At 34.5% G+C, this 20,925-nt stretch overlaps 3 protein-coding genes and 1 long non-coding RNA gene across 4 annotated transcripts; 3 read left to right on the forward strand and 1 right to left on the reverse strand.

Annotated features, from left to right (window-relative positions):
* Positions 1-1,477: 1,477 nt before the first annotated feature.
* On the forward strand, positions 1,478-2,828 carry LOC121790272 (60S ribosomal protein L22-2-like). The gene is made up of 3 exons (XM_042188535.1): positions 1,478-1,589; positions 1,690-1,946; positions 2,548-2,828. The coding sequence occupies exons 2-3, from the start codon at positions 1,711-1,713 to the stop codon at positions 2,690-2,692; spliced, it is 381 nt and encodes a 126-aa protein (XP_042044469.1). The 5' UTR covers positions 1,478-1,589; positions 1,690-1,710; the 3' UTR covers positions 2,693-2,828.
* Positions 2,829-12,694: 9,866 nt separating this feature from the next.
* Positions 12,695-13,932, reverse strand: LOC121790276. The gene is made up of 2 exons (XR_006048248.1): positions 13,687-13,932; positions 12,695-13,064 (listed from the first exon to the last, which is right to left on the reverse strand). It is a non-coding gene; the product is annotated as an uncharacterized LOC121790276 (long non-coding RNA).
* Positions 13,933-18,109: 4,177 nt separating this feature from the next.
* LOC121790277 (zinc finger MYM-type protein 1-like) lies at positions 18,110-18,964 on the forward strand. The gene has a single exon (XM_042188538.1). It carries the CDS (start codon positions 18,110-18,112, stop codon positions 18,962-18,964), a length of 855 nt encoding a protein of 284 aa, XP_042044472.1.
* Positions 18,965-18,979: 15 nt separating this feature from the next.
* Positions 18,980-20,757, forward strand: LOC121790278. Its single transcript, XM_042188540.1, has 5 exons — positions 18,980-19,218; positions 19,348-19,528; positions 19,720-19,917; positions 19,997-20,434; positions 20,722-20,757. The coding sequence occupies exons 1-5, from the start codon at positions 18,980-18,982 to the stop codon at positions 20,755-20,757; spliced, it is 1,092 nt and encodes a 363-aa protein (XP_042044474.1).
* Positions 20,758-20,925: the final 168 nt, after the last annotated feature.

Consider the following 20,925-nt stretch of genomic DNA (forward strand, 5'->3'; position numbering starts at 1 on the left):
TGACTTTGGATATGGAAATAGGACGTAAGACCGATTGTGGGAAATATTATACTTATTAGATAAAAATGAGTATGAATAAATAATAATTGGCAATTGAATAAATTAAGTGACTATATGGAAATACGTATTTTGTAAGTAAGTAATTACAAAGAATTATGATATTTTGTGGTGCAACATATTAGTAACATGGCATGATATTTTGTGATGATGATCATGTGATACACACGAATAATTGTGTGGATACTATTAATTGTTGATATATTATTCAAGTTCTGTTGTTGATATTTTTGCATAGTGTTGGTCTAAACGACATGAAAAAATGGTTTTAACTGGTTGTGGTTTAACCATCTAAATTATGATATTTTTTGGTTGAATGATTTGAGTTGTTACAGAGTTCTATAGCGAATGTTATGAAATGATGTTGGGACACCAACTTAAACAAAAGGAATGAGCTGGTGAAGTAGTTCCATATCAAAGGGGTTAGGCATGATTCCACCCAATTAGTCTCAACTCACAAGTTTGCAACTTCTTTTTGTATGAATTGAGTGTCTTGAAAAATTTCATCAATTGATGATGTTGATGTCTATCAATTTGAAGTTTGTACAAAGCTAATGTAACTATATACTCTCTCCGTCCGAGATTAAGAGTTCAAGTTGAGTATGAAACAGTTTCAAAGAAATTATTTGAGTGTGTAATACTAATTAGAGTGTGGTAGTGAAATGTATGACTCATATTATATGCATGGTTGTTTGTTTTTTATTTTGAGATTTTTTAACTTCAATTTTTTTAATTCCATTTTTAGTTTATTTTTTATTTCCTTTTTCTTATTTCCATTTTTAAAATTCAATATTTTAAAACATTTTATAAACTTTGAAAATGAATTGGTTTAAATTCAACAACAACGATGTAAAAAAGGAATGGTTTTATCTGAAATGGAGAAGGCTAATACATACTCCGTCTCATAAAAATACGAGCAATTGAAATGGCACTGAAATTAATGCATGAGTGGTAAAGTAAGAGATATGAAGAGAATGATAGTTAAAGTAGTGTTAGTGGATAGTGAGACCCACATTATTATTAGTGTTTAGTGAGTTGTAATGATGAGCCATAGTTGTATAAGTTGTAAATAAATTGATGTATATGAGTTGAGACAACTTTACATAAATGGAAATGCCCATACTTTTATGGGACATACGAAAATGAAACATGCACATATTTTTATAGGACGAAAAGAGTAATTTTTTAATATTATTTATTTACATTTTTATTAACCTTTTAATCAGAATATAATTTAATTTATTAATTACAGTATAGACCAAATTATATTATTTATAACCAAAAGTAGCAGTAAATTTATAATTTTGAACTTTAATTTGTTTTTATTGAAAAAAGAGAAAAAAAAACTGTCCAAAATATTGGGTTCATGGTCCATAAAACGAAGCCTGCTGGATTTCCAATCCCAGTCAGATCCAAAATTTAAACCTAAAGCCCATTTCGACAAACTCCAGAAACCCTAATATATCTGTTTATCTGTATTCCTCCCTTTCTCAACGCACAGTTCACACACTCAGCCCTTCGATTCAACACCTGTAAGCAAATGCGCTCCGTTTTCAGAAAAGTTCTTCCGTTTTCACTATATTAATCCGTCGTTGTGTTGTAATTCCGAAGTTTCCTCTTAATTTTTTGTAGGCGAAGAAAAATTGTGCGAAGATGAGCAAAGGCACGGCGGCTGCGGCGGTGAAGGGCGGGAAGAAGAAGGGCGTTACCTTCGTTATCGATTGCTCGAAGCCGGTGGAGGATAAGATCATGGAGATCGCTTCGCTGGAGAAGTTTTTGCAGGAGAGAATTAAGGTCGGTGGCAAAGCTGGTGCTCTCGGCGATTCCGTTACTGTTAGCCGCGACAAGAGCAAGATCACCGTCACCGCCGATTCCAATTTCTCCAAAAGGTGTGTTAATTAAGTTTCGCTCATGTGTAATGTAGTCGATTTGGCTATTTGAATGAGCTGATACTGAAATGCTGAATCAAATAAAATATTTTTTTTTTCGATTGTGTGGATTGGCCTGTTTGAATAATCTGATAATGAAATGCTGAATCAACTAAAGTTACTTATTTTCAATTGCTAAATCTCCACTTTCTCCGAAAGCTGTGTTAATTAAGTTTTGCTCATGTGTAATATTGTGGATTTGGCTATTTGAATGAGCTGATACTAAAATGCTGAATCAACTAATATAATTTTTTTTTCAATTGTGTAGATTGGCCTATTTGAATAACCTGATAATGAAATACAGAATGAGCTAAAATTACTTATTTTCAATTGCTAAATCTTTATATATTCAACTGCTGGTTTTGACAACTGCATTGCCTTGATTGGAATAGAGGGGATTTAATTACCACAGATTTGCAGTTTTGTTGAATGAAATGTTAGTTATGTAGCGTGAAACCATAGGGCTATTTTGCATCGGTTTGTACTGAAATGTGCATTTGCATTTTCATTGGTTGGTAAGTTAATTTTCGATTAAAAGATTGTGAATCTTGTGGATATGCAGGTATTTGAAGTATTTGACTAAGAAATACTTGAAGAAGCACAATGTGAGGGATTGGCTTCGCGTGATTTCATCCAACAAAGAAAGAAACGTGTACGAACTTCGCTACTTCAACATTGCTGAGCAAGAGGGAGAGGAGGAAGATTAAATATAGGGAGATTAGTTTCATGTTCCTTTTATGCTTGGACGAAACCACTTTTTTGGATCAGTTCGTGTTGTTTGTTCTGTCTTCATTCTAATATTTCTGAGACTGCTTATTATTAGATTGAATTTTGATGTGATCATCTGCTTTCCTTGTCATAGTTACACAATTTGTGCTATAAAACATTGATCTAGTATAGTAATGCAGTTCCAGTCACGTTGCGTTGATTTGTTCGTTTAGGTTGGTTTTCAGATTGGTGGTGCATACAAGGTTTGGCTTTCTTGTAAATCAATGGTTTTCCTAATCTGGGTTTTGGTATTTCTACAAGTTTGTCATCTGATGTGTGCACTGTTTAATGGGCTATGTCAAAGTGTTCACTTTGTTGTTGTTGTAATAATGCTTTGTGCTGCTGAATGTCGTCGGCTTCCTTCTGCGAGGCGTGTGGCTTGATGCATGACCCTTAATACTGCATTGCTTTACTAGTTTTCTACTTTTCGAAAAGTATGTTGTGTTGTTTTTTGTGGTGGATTATTTTATCCTCAACAAATATATTGAATTCTTCTTTTTTATATGCAGAAAAGTTGGTAAGTATTACTCCCGTCACAACTCAGATTATTATTTCCTCTCATGTTACTCATTTTAGTCAATAAATTTGAGATTGATTTTTTAGTATAAGTATATTGGTATTTAAGCATAACTAATTTTTCAAACGATACGAGTTTTAATGCATAATTGATAAACTAAGAGAGAAATAATGACAAGTGATTGAAGTATTAATAGTGGAGAAGGGACTCACCTTAGAGAAAAAGGTTTCCTTAAATAGAATTGATCTATTTTTAATATAAAAAATAGTATAATCTATTTTTAAGAGAAAGATAGAGTAATTAATAGGAGTAGTTAAAGAAAGATAGAGTGATTAATAGGAATAGTTAAAGTGGAGAGAGAGTAATATAAGAGAGAATAATGTAGAGAAGAAATTTATCTATATTATTCTTTCTCTTACTTCAGTGTCTCTTCACTTTAACTTATTTATTATCATTTTTACAAAATGGGCGGTAAAAAGGAACGACTCAACTACTTTTGGACGGAGGGAGTACAATATATTATTTAAATACCTTAATTCTTACTTAATAGAAATAGTATAAGTAGTTTGGGACGAGTCGAACTAGAAATTACGAGTAACACGGGACAGAGAGATCATTTGGAGTTCACTTAATTGTTACTTGGCACGCAATGAGGTGTTGGAACTCAATGGGACCGAGAGATCATTGCAGTTCCAACACGCAACGGACCCCGTGCTCAAACATCCTACAATAATATTAAATGTATATTTAATTAACTTATTTTCTAAATATATACAAGTATAATATGTGTACTTACATGTACCTTATGGTTTGTTTTTCTTCATAGTGGCTGAAGTTCTAGCCAACTCTTTAATCGTTTTGAACCTTTTGCATCATTTTTTTCTTGAATCCTTTTGCACCATTTTTTTCTTGAATCCTTTTGATGCTATCATAGAAGAGACCATTGAAGAGATATTCACATTGTTAATGTCTTGATCTTCATTTGTTGAACGCATTTCTGTTTCCTTTTTATATAAATCATACATTGTTTCATGCACCAAGGAAAAAGTGAATTGATAGACAAAAACTTCATTAGACAACCTTATAAGTATTTGACATAGTCTCCGTACTTTGTAACTTAGAATTTTCTTTAACTTTATTACCTATATAGTCATGTACTACACTAGCTTTAGCTTCTCTTGTCCACCTTTTAAGAATAGAATTCTCTAGAAGTAACTTCACTTTTAACGCATCAAACACTTTCACAAAATGTGAACATATTAATCTAACCATCTCAAACTTTCGACCACTGCAATGAATCATCTTTGTATTGGGATAATAGGTCACCTTCCATCCATAATATTATGATTAATCAGTCCTATAACATATTCAATTAATGATCCTGATTCATCTTTATGCTCTATGTGTGCAACTGCAAACAAGCCAAACTCATTCTGGAAGAGATAAAAAAACTAGTGGAGTATAGACCTTAGGAAGTTGTCGTAACATAGGATAACTCTCTAACCTCAATCTGGGTAACTTTTGGCGTATCTCAATATCACACTTTAGTTCACTGTACCATTTATCCCCCACAACCCGCTCCAAATTCTTAAAAAGAGTGAGCAACGTGTAAGTTGGTCATCCTACAATTCTTAATGCTAAAATTGACACTATCACTAAAATGTGTGCTTCTCATACCAAGCGTGAAGTGCCCATTTTGCCTCCATGCGATATATATGCTCCAACCATGTGTTGTCTTGAAGATTAAATTGTGTCAATAAGTTGCTCCAAGCCTCCTCAAACTTAGTTTATTCCTCAAAGCCATACATACACCTCTTAAAATCTGTCAAGGAACATGGTCCGTCCTACATAAGAATTCCAGATGTTTGATTCCATTTTGCATTAAATACCAAGTGCATAACCCGTGAAATGTTTATGGCATTACCTCATGCAAGCCTTTTGCAATAGCTTGATCCTGGTCGGTAAAGACAATGAGAGGTCTTTTGTGTTTGTGTGCCTACAAAAATGTTTCAAACAACTATCTGAACTATTTTATTGTTTCATCATACAAAAGTGATACATTAAAAATGACAGCTCTTCTATGATGACTAAAACTTAAGAACACGACAAGTGGTATATTATCACGAGTTGTATAATATGTGATATCCAAGACTTGATGAAATGAACGTATACCAAGTCAGAATTAGATATTGAGGAAAGACTCTTGTTGTGCCAATTCAAAAGAACGTAAAAATGTCAAAATGAGACAAAGAAATCTTAACTGTTACTATTGTCAACAAAGAAAACATTATATCTCTGATTATCCTCATAAAAGGACAAGAATCAAAGTATTCATCAAGCCATAGACCAACCCAGACATGGGCCAACCGGACCCAGTGCCCACCATGGCAGCTCTCCCTGCCTGCATTGGCAGACCAACATGGGATCTTGTGGGTCCTATGGAACCCCCATTCAAAACTTTGACTATATATATATATATGGATGCATTCATATCCCTTTTTAAATATGGTTCATTCTTCCAACTAAATCTCTGCCTCACGATTTGATCATCTAGTGGCCGAAAATAGTGCCACATGTTATTAATTTAAATAATTAAAAAAAATCAGAAAGGGCTTTTGAGGAAGTCATATTTTAGTCAGTTATGGAAGTTTCCTTTAATTTCTCCCTCAAATCTCACGCATAATTCAAATATATTGATTCTGATTTTGTGTTCATGATTACACAATAATTTCCCTTTCCTATCTCCCGTAACTGACTCAATTTTCTACACTGAACACACATGGTGGTGTAGTTTCTCGCCTAAACCCGAATTCTGGTGGTGTCCCTTGATTCCTTTCGGGTTTTTCAACAATGGAAGAAAGTCATTTAATTAATTCGTTCATCGATTTTGAGAATTATTGATAAATTTTGGTAAAAAGTTATTGATTAGTCGTGTAATTGACATCTATGGTTTTCTGTATTTGTTTGTCATTAGTTCATTCTTGTATTTAGTTTTATTTTGCATCAATTGTCGTTTTATTTTCATGAAATCATCTGACATTTACAGATTTTTGTGTTTTCTTTTAGTAAGTTACAGTTTGTAAATTTTCGACAAGTAATGTACTATATTAAGTGTATAATGTAGATTGTATTAATGTACGATTATAGTTGTATAATGTATATGCCATCTTTGAATAATGTAGATTACAATGGGTTTAATGTGTGGCAGAAGTTAAATCCATTCCCCAAAGGGTTTAACAATCCATGGGGCTAGGGTATAGTACCGACTCACTAACAAAACCTTGACTACGGGAAGGGAGTTAGAACCATTCCCATAGGGTTTAGCAATCCATAGGGCTAGGGCATATTACTAATCCATACATCAAAATTCATTTTTGAATTATGTATGTGTTTCAGGGAATAATGTTTAGCCTGAGTAGAACTAAATAATGTACGCCAAGTGGCCTTTAATGTACATGTGTAATACTAAATGATGTATCTGTGCAAGTATTTAATGTTTGACGAGAGTTGAATCCATACCCTTTGGGTTCAACGATTCATGGGACTAGGTTGTAGTACCCACTCACAAACGAAACCATCATCAAGCGCAGAGAGTTTGAATCATTTCCCTTGGGTTTAGCAACTCATGGGGCTAGGTTATATCACCACCACATGAATTAAATTTCATTTTTTAATGCGTTTAAGATTTGGTACAGTAAATAATGTATCAATAGTATCTAATAATGTGCACGGATCAGTGAATAATGTACAGATTGAAGAGAATAATGTTGAAAGGAACTTGAATTCATGCCCTTTGGGTTTAGCAATCCACGGGGCTAGGTTGTAGTACCCACTCACAAACGGAACCATCACAAAGGGCGGAGAGTTTGAATCATCCGCCTTGGGTTTAGCAACTCACGGGGCTAGGTTATAGCACCACCACAAGAATTAAATTTTATTTTTTAATGCGTTTAAGATTTGGTACAGTAAATAATGTACCAATAGTATCTAATAATGTGCACGGATCAGTGAATAATGTACAGATTGAAGAGAATAATGTTGAAATGAAATTGAATTCATGCCCTTTGGGTTTAGCAGTTCATGAGGCTAGGTTGTAGTACCCACTCACAAACGAAACCTTCACCTAGCGCAGGAAGTTTGATTCATTCCCCTAGGGTTTAGCAATCTATGGGGCTAGGGTATAGCACCACCACATGAATTAAATTTCATTTTTAATGTGTTTAAGATTTGGTACAGTAACTAATGTACTAATAGTATCTAATAATGTACATTCGGATTAGTGAATAATGTACAGATTGAAGAGAATAATGTTGAAAGGAACTTGAATACATGCCATTTGGGTTTAGCAATCCATGGGTCAAAAGTATATTGTAATGTAAATTTATAACATAATAATAGTAGGGATAAAATTATAAAGTAGGATAACTGCAAAACAATGTAATACTTAACTACTAAATAATGTACTCCCTCTGTCCCATTACAAATTAAACGTTTTCTTTTTTGGGTTGTCCCAATAAAAATGAAACGTTTCCTAAAATGGAAACAACACTATCTTTACTTTTTATTCTCTCTTACCTTACTCACTCTTTATTAACTCACAAAACAACACTGCATAAAATCATGTGCCGAAAACCAAATGTTGCATATTTATTGGGACGAAGGGAGTATGTCTTAAAGCAAGTATAAAAAATAATACATCTGGAAAACAAACTAAAAAATGTCAATATTTCCTCTTGCCTATGCTTCTCCTTGTCATTCTCTAAATCTTTCAGCATTGGAGAGTTTCTTGAATCATGGTATCCCATCTGATCACAAACAAAATCATAAAAGCATACATTAAAATACTATCCTCGTACATTACTTAGTAAGAGAAATATACATGAAATAACTATAGTCGCACATTACAATTATAATGAATATAATGGGAATGACTCTGACTCTCTGCCCTTATTGAACGTTGTACTAATGGGTTGGTACTACATCCTAGCCCCACGGACTAAGTGGAATGGATATAACTTCTACCCCTTAGGAAATGGATAGAACATCATCGTGAAGTAATGTACAAATAGATCGTCATAATGTAGCATTTCTATCAAAATAATGTACAGAAAAAATGTCCCATGACAGCAACATCTAATGTACCGCAACATTACCAACTAATGTACATCTTTGGCTAAATAATGTAATAGAACACGATGTAAATATCTAGCTACATGATGTAACAGAACATGATACATAAAAGCAGAATCAGTTAATGTACTGATCTATCTAAATGATTTAACAGTGAAATAATGTACCAATTTGTGTGAATAATGTATATAAAATCGAAATCCATCACCAAACCAAAAACTGTAAATTGACAGAAGTGTTGATTTACAGAAAAAAAAAACTTAACAACAATGAACACGAAGTGCTGATTTACAGAAAAACCCACCATAAAAACTTTGCTAAAAACGTCGAAGCTTCATCACTTACCCGAAATCGTCGGGGCTTTGGTTCAGTTTCCACCGGATCTGGACTGCCAAAGCAATCATACAACGACGAAGAAGGCTGGAACGACAGAGAAACGTAGAGTCGAAGGCTGAAACGACTGAGAAACATAGAGTCGAAGGCTTTTCACGGAGAGAACGTCGGGGAGAACTATTTTTTTGGTCTCTTTCCGGTGGCTAGGGTTTTGAATGAGAGTGGAATTGGGGGAGAGGATTTTGGAATGACAGAGAGATAGTGGGGAAGGGAATATCAATCGGTTTCCCCAAAAATCGCGCTTAATTTGGACTTGCAGTTTTGAAACGTGTGATATTAATGATTTGTTTACATTTCTACCCCTATAATGTACCAATTCTAACTAATAATGTAACGTGGACCATGATCTCTCTTCAGCATCTAGTCCGTCAAACATCTTAATCTAATGGTTAATATTAAGTTGAAACTTAACACTATAGAGGCAATAGGACCATAATGCTCTCATATATATAGGAAAATGATCAATACAAAAATTGATTTCAATACAAAATCCAGACCAAATCCTGACCATGAGATTTGACAATCTAATGGTCAATAATTAAATAAAAACACGGAGGGTCATTATAAATTAGTTTTAGGTCATATTATAAAATTTGGGTTTGAGATCATGTTAAGATCATTTCATGTCATCCTTACTATAATGACGTAAAAATAAGCTTACAATGACCTAAAAATTACTTTTGTATGCTTGGTTCTGCATTTTTGTATTAAGAATGCTTTTGCATGGATCAAAACCATATATATATATATATATATAGGTGGGTTTTTGATCCATATATATATATATATATATAGGGTTTTGATCCATGCAAAACCATTCTTAATACAAAAATGCAGAACCAAGCATACAAAAGTCATTTTTAGGTCATTGTAAGCTTATTTTTACGTCATTATAGTAAGGATGACATGAAATGATCTTAACATGACCTCAAACCCAAAGTTTATAATATGACCTAAAACTGCTTTACAATGACCCTCCGTGTTTTTGTTTAATTATTGACCATTGGATTGTCAAATCTCATGGTCAGGATTTGGTCTGGATTTTGTATTGAGATCAAGTTTTGTATTGATCATTTTCCTATATATATATATATATATATATATATATATATATATATATGTATTCAGATTAATGTAAAGAAAACTGTTAAAAGGAAAACTAATTCCATCCATTGATAGGGTGTGATCTGATGGTTAATATGATTGCCACTTGGTACTAAATAAATTATTTAAAAAATTAAAAAGGGTATGGATGGAACAGCAAAAAAATGTCAGTTATGCCAACCCATGATTCACGGTCTTTTATTTTTCTGGAAGATTAGTTTTCCTTAATTATCAAACCTAAACCCACACAGTCAAAAATCTTCTATGCGCCGATTTTGAAGAAGTAAATTACTGTTATTGCTACATAAAATTAGAACAATTGTATTTGTTCATCACCTTCGTGAGTTTCAATAATATCATCCTGTGTTATCAACGATGGAATAAGGTAATTTATTTTTTGAAGCATGGTTTGTGAATAGTTATTAGATTCATCGAATTGCTTTGGATGTTTTCTGGATTTCATCAACCGAACGTTGGGAGACCACCATAATTTGTTTGGCTTTGAGTAAATCTCTTATGTGTCATGTTCCGGTCGTTCTTGTTTGGTATTGCCTGAAGTTGCAGCACGTAGTTTTCAATGTATTTTTATGTTTGCCTCATGTAAAATCCTTTCCCTTAGGATTTAGCACTCCATGGGGCTAGGTTGTAGTACCCACTGATTAATGAAAACTTCATCAACGGTAGGGAGATAAATCCATTCCCTAACGGTTTACCAATCCATTTGGCTATGGCATAACACCAACAGTTTCCTGTAATTTATGTTTTTACTTTTGTGTTTCTGGTTTCATACAAAATTTGATGTACAGATACAGTTTGTTAATGTATGAATCACACACGTTAATGTATGAAAATGACTTAACAATGGAATAGAGCATGATGTACGGATATAGCAACTGAATGTATATGCCCTTCTTAGTAATGTACGAAACTAGTGTTTTAATGTAATGGAGCACTTATTTTTCCATAGTTTTTTATTGAATCCATCCCCTTTGGATTTAGCAATCCATGAGGCTGGGTAGTATTACTCACTGATTAAAGAAAACTTCACCAAGGGCATGGAGATAAATCCATTTCCCGATGGTTTAGCAATCACTTTAGCTAGGGTATATTACCAACACTATTCTATAATTTATGTTTTTATTATTCCGTTTTTAGTTTCATACAGATATTAATGTAAGTAAATGAATTAATAATGTAATAGAACATGATGTAGAGATATTGGTACATCGTGTAACAATGTAGGATGTTATGCAGTCATGTACATTTATGCTTGTATAATGTACATAACTTAACATGATATATATTTTTTTGTTTACAGTTTTGGTTGTACTCGAATATACTCAAGAGTTGAAGTCGGTTGTTGATACATGAAGGCAAGGACTAAAGAAGGTGAACAATGTTGCTACATGGCATTATGGATATGAATGTAGAGATATTGGTTTTTATACACGAATATCGTATTGTAATCTATGAACCCTACACACTAATGTACGGATATGAATGAATAATGTAATAATAAAACATGATGTACATGTATAGCTACATGATGTATACGTAAAGGATGTTTGAAGTCATGCACAAGTATGCATGTATAATGTGACATTGTTTTAAATCAATTTCCCGAAGGGTTTAGCAATCTATGGGGCTAGGGTATAGTACCGACTCACGGACAAAACCTTGCCCAAGGAAAGAGAGTTAGAGTCATTCCATAGGGTTTAGCAATCCATGATACTAGGTAGGGATGTCAATTTAGCCCACAACCCGTGGGCTGACCCAAATAGCCCGTCAAATTTATAGGGTTAGGGCTGAAAATTTTCAGCCCGATTAGCCCGCACCCGATTAACTCGTAACCCGTTAGGGCCAGACCCGAAAACCCGATGGGCTGGCCCGGAAACCCGATAAAATTTCTATTGTTCTATTTGTTTGACTCTAATTCGACACTTCATTGATTATTTTATAATATAGATTACTGAAAAAATAATTTTCCATTTTATATATTAAATATATAAATTATATATTAAGTTTTCATTAATATAATAATAAATAAATGAATTAGAAACTTCAAATTCACTAAAAAAATATATTTAAATTTCTAAACATGCTTTAAAATTTCTTGATGTTTATGTTTTATTTTGAAAAAATCTCAAATATTAGTATTTGATCATATTTATGTTTGAGTTTAAGCATATATCTCAAATTTATCATAATTAAATATTTTACATTTTATAAATATAACTAATTTTCACCATTATTTATTGGATTGATCGCATGTTAATTTTATCGGTAGCAACCCGATTAACCCGATGGGCTAACCCGAAACCCGAGCCTTTAGGGTTAGGGTTGAACTTTTATAACCCGAAAAAATCACAACCCGATTAGCCCGCACCCGATTGACCCGCAACCCGAATAGGGTTGGCCCGAAACCCGGTGGGCTGGCCCGACTGACATCCCTAATACTAGGGCATATCACCAACTCATACATCAAAATTCATTTTTGAATTGTCGTCTAAGAATTCATACTGAATTTAATGTATGATTATGGTAGTTTAAAGTATATACCCCATTCCCATTAATGTATATTATAATGGGTTTAATGTGTTGCGGAAGTTAAATCCATTTCTCAAATGGTTTTGCAATCCATGGGGCTAAGTTTTAGTATTGTAATGTATATTTTTGTTCCTAAATAATGTACGAATGTAGTAGTTTAAGGTATATTTTTCGGTCAATTTGATTTCAGTCATTTTGGTAATGTATATAGCTATAGTTTTAATGTATTGTACATCAGAAGCAAATAATGTAACTTAATAAGTGTAAGAATACAACAAAGACTACTACACCAAACAATAAATAATTGAACTCTACAAGAACCACTCTAGCTCCTTGCATTTACTGAACGTTGTGCTATTGGGTTGGTACTACACCCTAGCCTCATGGACTACTAAACCCTAGGGGATTGGATATAACTTCTGCCCCTTAAGCAACGAATTATAATCTACATTACTCAGTAGGTGACATATACATTAAATACAATTTAGCCACATAGCATACTACAACACAATAACAATGTAGCACATCTTTGAATATCTTTAAAGCCAGTCGTTGCGCTAACGCAACGGGCATGGTAACGTCAAAGTCGCCCTCTTAATCGATTCTTACACTCGTTGAACCTATTCGGAAACACATACAATGCAGTATCAGTTAATGTACATCTATAGCTAAATAATGTAATAGAACATGATGTACAGACCCAACTACATGATGTAACAGAACATGATGTACTTCTGGGACTATATAATGTAGCACTTCTTCGCAACATAATGCACGGAAAATAATGTAATTACATAACCCCTTAATGTAGCATTTTTCATGAAAATAATGAACAAAAATAATGTACAATGAGAACAGCAATAATGTACAGATTTTGGTATATAGTAGTTTGCATTTTTTTTTGAACAATGTACTAAAAATATGATGTAGAGAACTACCTACAAGATGTAGCACGAGACTAAGCCTAAAATCAACACTTATTCATGTACAAATCAAAATATTGGGATCCACAAAACTCAAAAATTGTACAGATCAGAATGAGAATTGCAAAGTAACAGAAAATTACAAAAGCTTGAATTTAGAGCACAAATAACCCTCTCAATTAGTGACAAACCCTCTTGAACATAAACTACAATACAAATCAAAATTGATATCAAATAATGTACAAAAATAATGAAATAACGGTTCTAGAAGTTTAGAATAAACTGAAATTTGAGGAATTTTTTTTATTTTTTGCTTTACCTTTCACACCGCCGTCGGAGATGTAGAGAATCGACCGATTCGACGTCGTCTAAACTGATTCTTCATCATCTACACCGTGAGAAACTCGTCGTGATGGGGACTGATTCGCCGTCGACTACGACTTGAGAAACGCGTCGAGAGGAGGAGAGAAGGTTGAGTGAAGCAGCGGTTAGGGTTCTAAGGAATAACAATTAATGAGGGAGGAGAGAAGGTGGAAGGAATGGTGAGAGAGAGAGGGGGGGGAGTTGTATCATGGCTGGAATTAAATCCCATAAATCTCATACCTGCATTTTTTAAAATGAACCACCTCATTATTTGATGACTAATTTGCCCTTTAATGTAGGTAAACACTAACATAATGTACCGACTAATAATTAATCTAGGCCATCAGATTAATATATCCTATGGATTATAATAGCCCCATGTTTTATACTAGGGGATGATAAGGAGGGTAATGCACCCCTATATATATTAGTTTTGCAAAATGTACAAACATGCCTTTTAGCTCAAGCGGATGTTATTCTCGCCTTCCTTTTAAAAGATGTGGGTTCGAATCTCTCAAAAGTGGTAATTCATGTTAATTTTATGTTTCCATACACACATCTTGTAATTTTGTCAATTCTTCCAATTTTTGCAAATACACAAGCTATTGATTTTAAATTATACGCACTTTATTTTTTTTGTTTCACACACTTTGCAATAAAAAAAATCTCCTAATAGTTATTATTATTCTTATTCTTTTTATTCATAATAAATCATTTTCAAAATTTTGATTATTTTGAAAAATAAATATGTCATATATGCATAGTACGAAGTAGTTGATATTAAAAGTATTCATGATCATGTAGGCTTTTTCAATGTCGATGCTACTTTTAACAAATGATCATATATATCTCTAGTTATTGTCACCACTCTTTTATTATTTGTCACTCAATTATTTGTGCTGATGTAAATATCGAAAAAGTACTCTGGTCCCATCCTCCGTCAAGCCTTTATAGTTAAATCATGTTTAGCAGCATGTTGGAATCGTGTGCCCGGTCAAAGGGTTTTGACCAAGAATAAATTTAACGAAACATTTAATTTTGTGAAATTAAATGATATAGCGTCGATCTACGTTCGGAGTAGATGATCGTGGTATATTCATTATCTCAAATCTGATTCCCGGCGAGTGAGAAATAATGGATTAAAGTTGGACAATATTGCGAGCTAATTAAATGAGCTATGAGAAAACTATGAGATTATTTAAGAGAGTTATTTATCCCACATTGGAAGTGACAACCTTATTAATTTAGTACTCCCTCTGTCCCCCATTAATTGTCCACTTTTGTCGTTTTCGTCCGTCCCCCATTAATTGTCCACTTTCACTTTTACCATAAATAGTGAGTAGGTTCCACAATCCACTAACTTATTCCACTCGCATTTTATTATAAAACCAATGAATAAAAGTGGGACTCATATTCCACTAACTTTTTAGCATACTTTCCTTTACATTTCTTAAAACTCATGCCCGAACAAAAGTGGACAATTAATGGGGGACGAAGGGAGTAATAAAAAGAGTTATTACATGTAATAATTATAGTAGACTAAGATGGGATGTAGAGCCCACACTTGCACTCCGCCGCTGCGGCCACGTGCCACGTGCTTGTGGCCGTGGACTTGGACTTGGCCCGATGCTAGTCTAACTCTTTTAAGACCACCAACGCTTCCACGTTAGTGAACCAAGTGAGATGACAACTCCTCAGTATGACGCAGTGAAACCAACATGGCTGACATGTGATGAAGTTAACGTCGTGAGCGAACATAAACGCGCAGTGTGTCTCGATACGTCCGTCTAAGATCAGTCTCTCCAGCTCCCGTAACGGCTTGTAACGCCCGACGGTTACAGGCTCGCAATGATGATAGCCATCAAGGTTGTGTTCACCCCTGCAATGGACTAAGCCTATAAATAGGCTAGCCATATCATGCATAATACACACAATACAAAGCATTCTGCATCATAAGCTCTCTCTCTTTTACATTGTTCTTCTGTCGAAGCTCTGCCTTCACTTCCATCCAATTTGTCAGAGCTCTGCTGATAGCGGTGCTACTTCGTCAAAGATGAAAGCCATTTTATCTTTGGGGACGACACGCCAATCCGAGAGCACTACCGAGACGTATCTCGTCTTGCGGAAAGAGGTCTCCTCGACTCGGCTTATTACTACATTTTCGATTTACTGTTTCAATTTTGTTATTGTAATTTCGTTTCAGTCTTCTTTTTGTATTCCTTCTTTTGGATTATATTACACCCGGTTAGTTTTCTAGTAATCCAGAATCAACACAGCATACTCATGGCCTCATGGGTAATGTATACTAAACCCATTGATCATGTTTGATTTTATTCTTCAATGTCCAAAAACAAGAAAACTAGTACTACTATATGATAATGAGATAGTTATTCCTTTGTATTTGTTTTTATTCCTCAGTCCAGCTTAAATGTTCATTTTATTAACTTGGTTACGATTATTACAAAAGCAAGGTCAAACTCAAAACAAGGATAAAATAGCATATCCAATTTGAAGGGGATAATTTATTTTGGATAAATATTGATCAAACTGTGCATTGAATGCCAAATAAGTTATCCTAAACTATGGATAATATCAATGAAATACCCAAACTATCAAATTTGTATGCATGTTTACGATCTCGACCCAAAGTTTCGTGGTTGTAACGTGAAAACATGTGCTAGCATGTGAAGATAAAAAACTCAGTCGCATTTTCTGCTTTGGAACTGGCGCTATTGACAAATTTTTTTATTTATGTAACAAAAAAAACATACGAGTGATCTTTACATCATTTATTTTATTATTCACTATTTTATATACATTTCATCCCAAGAAAGATGACCATTTTCTTGGGTGGCATAATTTTATTTTGTGTGTTAATCCCAAGAAAGATGGCCATTTTCTTGGGTGGCATAATTTTATTTTGTGTGTTAGATGAAGAGAATTAAATAAGAAAGATAGAATAAAATAGATAAAAGAATTTGCAATGGATAATCACGAGTGTGACATTGATAAGGCCTATTTCATGCATCGGTTTAGGGGTAAAATGTATGATACTTGATCAGTTTATCGCGCAAAGCAAGTGTTAATTGTGCAGGAATGCCGATTGACCAAGGCAACAAGGCCAAGCTGATCAAGTTGGTACAAAAGGCGAAAAAGGCCAAAAATCGGGTGAAATGATCAAGGGGGTGATCAAGCAGTTAGGCGGGGACCACTGCATTCTAGAAGAAGGACACGTGAGGCTAATGAGCTGGATGATGATCATCATTCTGTTATCAAGGACGACGTTCTACAAGGGAACACGTGCTGAAACGCAATACGCAAGGACAGAGCTGAGTCATCATTCTGTTATTGAGGAGTGACGTCATTCTAGAAGAAAGGCACGTATCAATCGATGAGATGCTCGGTCACAACGTGAGCGAATATCCTCTTCCGAGATCATTATCCATCTGGAGGTCATTACGGCGAACTTATAAATAGAGGATGTGCCACCCACTGGCGGATCCAGGGGGTAGGAGGGGGGCGACCCCCTCCATGCGACTAATTTTCCCTTATCTCGGATGTATAATTTCCATATCCGCCCACTTCGTTGTCTCCGACGTCGCCCTGTTGACCGAAAAAAAATACCCATTATTCCCAAGCTTAATTAAAATAAAATTTTAAAACTCAACTCAAGCCCAATTAAAAAAGTACTAAAAGCCCAATCGTATCTGCCTTTTCAATAAAATTAAACTCTAATAAATAAAAAATAATAATGAATAAACTTCAGCCCTAAAGAAATCCCCAAATTCCATACGCTCTGGCGGAGGGAGTGACGAGTCTGCTCCCAGCGAAGCTCTGATTTCCTCTGTGTCGTCCACCCTCCGGACTCCACAACCACAACTCCACAAGTCCGCCCCTGCTGGCTGCTGCCTCTCCAATTTCCATCTCAAGAAGAAGCCCAACCATTCTCAAATTCCAGAAGCATAATTTCATAAATTTGAAGGTGTGTTGTGTTTTAAAATTCAATTTCATGTCTTTGAATTTGTAGATTTAGGCATTTAGCCATTGAGGAAAGATTAAATATTTTCCATTTGGAATAGGAAAACAAAGTAGCTTAGAAGATTAAAGAGGCAGCAGCAACTCATAGTTGAAACTTGGTATAGGAAAAAAAAATACAACAGCTGCATTTGAATTTTAAAGAGATTGGAAATTTGGAATGGCTATAAAATGAGAAGTGCCGAAGTGGTTAGTGGTGTATATATAAAACATTGGGTGGGTTCCATGTGGCATGTGGTAAATGCTAATGACAAAGTATGGTCCCATGGATAGTATAAAGTGAGTAAATGATAGTTACTTTGTTATAATATTTTATAATTATACCTTTTTTTGTTTCATTAGGTATGGAGAAATATTTTGGAAAAAGACCAACAATTTTGGATTCTTGTCAAGAACTAGAAGCACATAATGCTGAAGAAAATTTGATGGAGAATGATGATATAAATGAAAGTGAAATCAAGGCTGATCCTGATTTGCGAAAACCAATTGCAGAATATGGTGTGAATATCTGGGATCGTATTCGTAGAGAATATGTAGCAAAAGGCCCTTGTCAACCAAAGGATAATATTTTTCAAAAAACGCGTCAAGGAAAAGATAATAGGAGTTTTAGAGATGCTTGGTACAAAGATTATGATTGGCTAGAATATAGTGAAGCGAAACATGCCGCATATTGTTTTTACTATTTTCTTTTCAAGCGTGGTTATGTGGCACCGGGAGATGAAGCCTTCACTAGTTGTGGTTTTTCTAATTGGAAAAAAGCACTAGAAAAATTCAAGGCGCATGTTGGGGATAAAAGTAGTGCACACAACAAAGCAAGGATAGAATATGAAAATTTTGTCAATCAAAGGCAAAGTGTGGCTTATGTTGTAAGTAGAGGTATGACAACAAAAGAAAAGGAATATCGAATTCGATTGACTGCAACTGTTGATGTAGTTCGTTTTCTTTTGATTCAAGGTTTGCCTTTTAGGGGACATGACGAGTCATCTACGTCTTTGAACAAAGGTAATTTTCTTGAGCTATTAGAATGGTATGGTTTGAGGAATGATGAAGTTGGTAAAGTGATTTTGAAAAATGCCCCTGGAAATAACCAAATGACTTCTCCATCAGTCCAAAAAGATATGGCTAATGCTTGTGCGGTGGAAACCACAGAACTTGGAGACAGACACTTTTCAATCCTAGTTGATGAGTCACGTGATTGATCAACAAAGGAGCAAATGGTAATTGTCATAAGATTTGTGAACAAGGATGGCCAGATAATTGAAAGGTTTTTAGCTTTGGCTCATGTAAAAAAAACTACATCAGTTTGTTTGAAAGAGGCAATTGACTCCGTATTTGCTAAGTTTAAGTTACCTTTGTCGAGATTGAGAGGCCAAGGATACGATGGAGCATCAAACATGCGAGGTGAATGCAATGGATTGAAAGCACTAATTTTAAAGGAAAATCCATCAGCTTGGTATGTCCATTGTTTTGCCCACCAACTTCAATTGGTATGTGTGGCCGTGTGCAAGACAAATCAATATGTTTGTGATTTTTTCAGTTATCTTATCTAGATTGTCACAACATGTGGTTCTTCCTGCAAAAGGGCTGATATGATTCGAAAAATTGAGCACGATAGACTAGTTGAAATGATAGAGAATGGGGAAATTGGTACTGGTAGAGGCCAAAATCAAGAAACTTCTTTGAAGAGACCAGGTGATACTCGATGGGGATCTCATTATGTCACCGTGATTCGTCTTGCAAATATGTGGCAGTCAGTAACCGAAGTACTTGAAAAGTACTTGTTGATGGAGAAGAATATGAAACAAGGGGCAAAGCTGTAGGTCTCGTACAAAAAATGGAGACTTTTGAATTTGTATTCATCCTTATGTTGATGAAACATTTGTTGGGGGTTATTCAACCATTGTCATGTACCTTGCAACAAAGAGATCAAGATATTTTAAATGTGATTTTCTAGATAGAGAATGTGAAAGAAAGCTTGAGATCATTTCGAGAATTTGGATGGGATACTTTCTTGCAAGAAGTGAATGATTTTTGTGGGGCAAATGACATTTCAATAACAAACATGGATGATGATGCTCCAAAGCGGATTAGTAAGAGAAATGGTTCAAACATCAAGAACTACCATCATTATCGCGTTGGAATATTTTTTCAGGTAATTTGAAATTTAATATCTTATTCATTTACTAAAATAGAATCATCTTGATATTTAATCTTTCTTGTGTGTCAATTAGGTCGTCGACTTACTTACACAAGAGATGGAAAATCGTTTCTCTGAGGCATCCACAGACTTGCTAAGTTGTATGGCATGCCTCGATCAAAAAAATGATTTCGCTGCTTTTAATGTTCATAAGCTTGTTCATCTTGCTACTCTTTACCCAAAGGACTTCACATCGACTCAACATACTGAATTGTTTAAACAACTTGAAACTTTTGTTGATGTTGTGAGAAGAGATGCACGATTGAATGGTATTGAAGATTTGGCTAGCCTATCTCAGAAGATTATTGAAACCACGAAAGATAAAGTTTTTCCGTTGGTTTATCGTCTAATTGAGTTGGTATTGATCTTACCTGTAGCGACTGCATCTGTTGAAAAAGTATCTTTAGCAATGAAATTTGTCAAGACTGACTTGCGGAATAAGATGGGAGATGAGTGGTTGAATGACAGTTTGGTAGTATACAATGAAAGATCCATCTTTGCTAGTGTTTCTAATGAAAGAATCTTGAAACGTTTTCAAGATATGGATACCCGTAGAAATCAGTTGTCTCGGTTAACAGATGCTAGAAATCTAAAAAAACATATTGAAGTATTATATTTAATATTTTATTATTTATTATTTTATTCCGCCTCCTCCGTTTTTTAATCCTGGATCCGCCACTGGTGCCACCATAATGAAGAATCTTCTTTTTAGAATCTCCTTATCAGTTTCTTCTTTTATTTTCCTTTTTTTCGTTCTAGTTTAGTTCTGAGTTTAGTTTCCCGTTCCGAAGGTAGCGTAGTAAAAGAAATAGTTAGAGAGAGAGCGACCGAAGGGAGCGCAACAGAATACTCAATATCTGTTCGGCGCCGTCCCAAGTTTCCAACCGAGAACTCCTCAGCTTTACTCGCTTTCTTATTTTCCGAAGTTGATAGCTTAGTTTAATTCCATAGTTAAAGAATAGA

Source organism: Salvia splendens, unplaced genomic scaffold (assembly GCF_004379255.2).
Source record: "Salvia splendens isolate huo1 unplaced genomic scaffold, SspV2 ctg46, whole genome shotgun sequence".
NCBI classification, from domain to species: domain Eukaryota; kingdom Viridiplantae; phylum Streptophyta; class Magnoliopsida; order Lamiales; family Lamiaceae; genus Salvia; species Salvia splendens.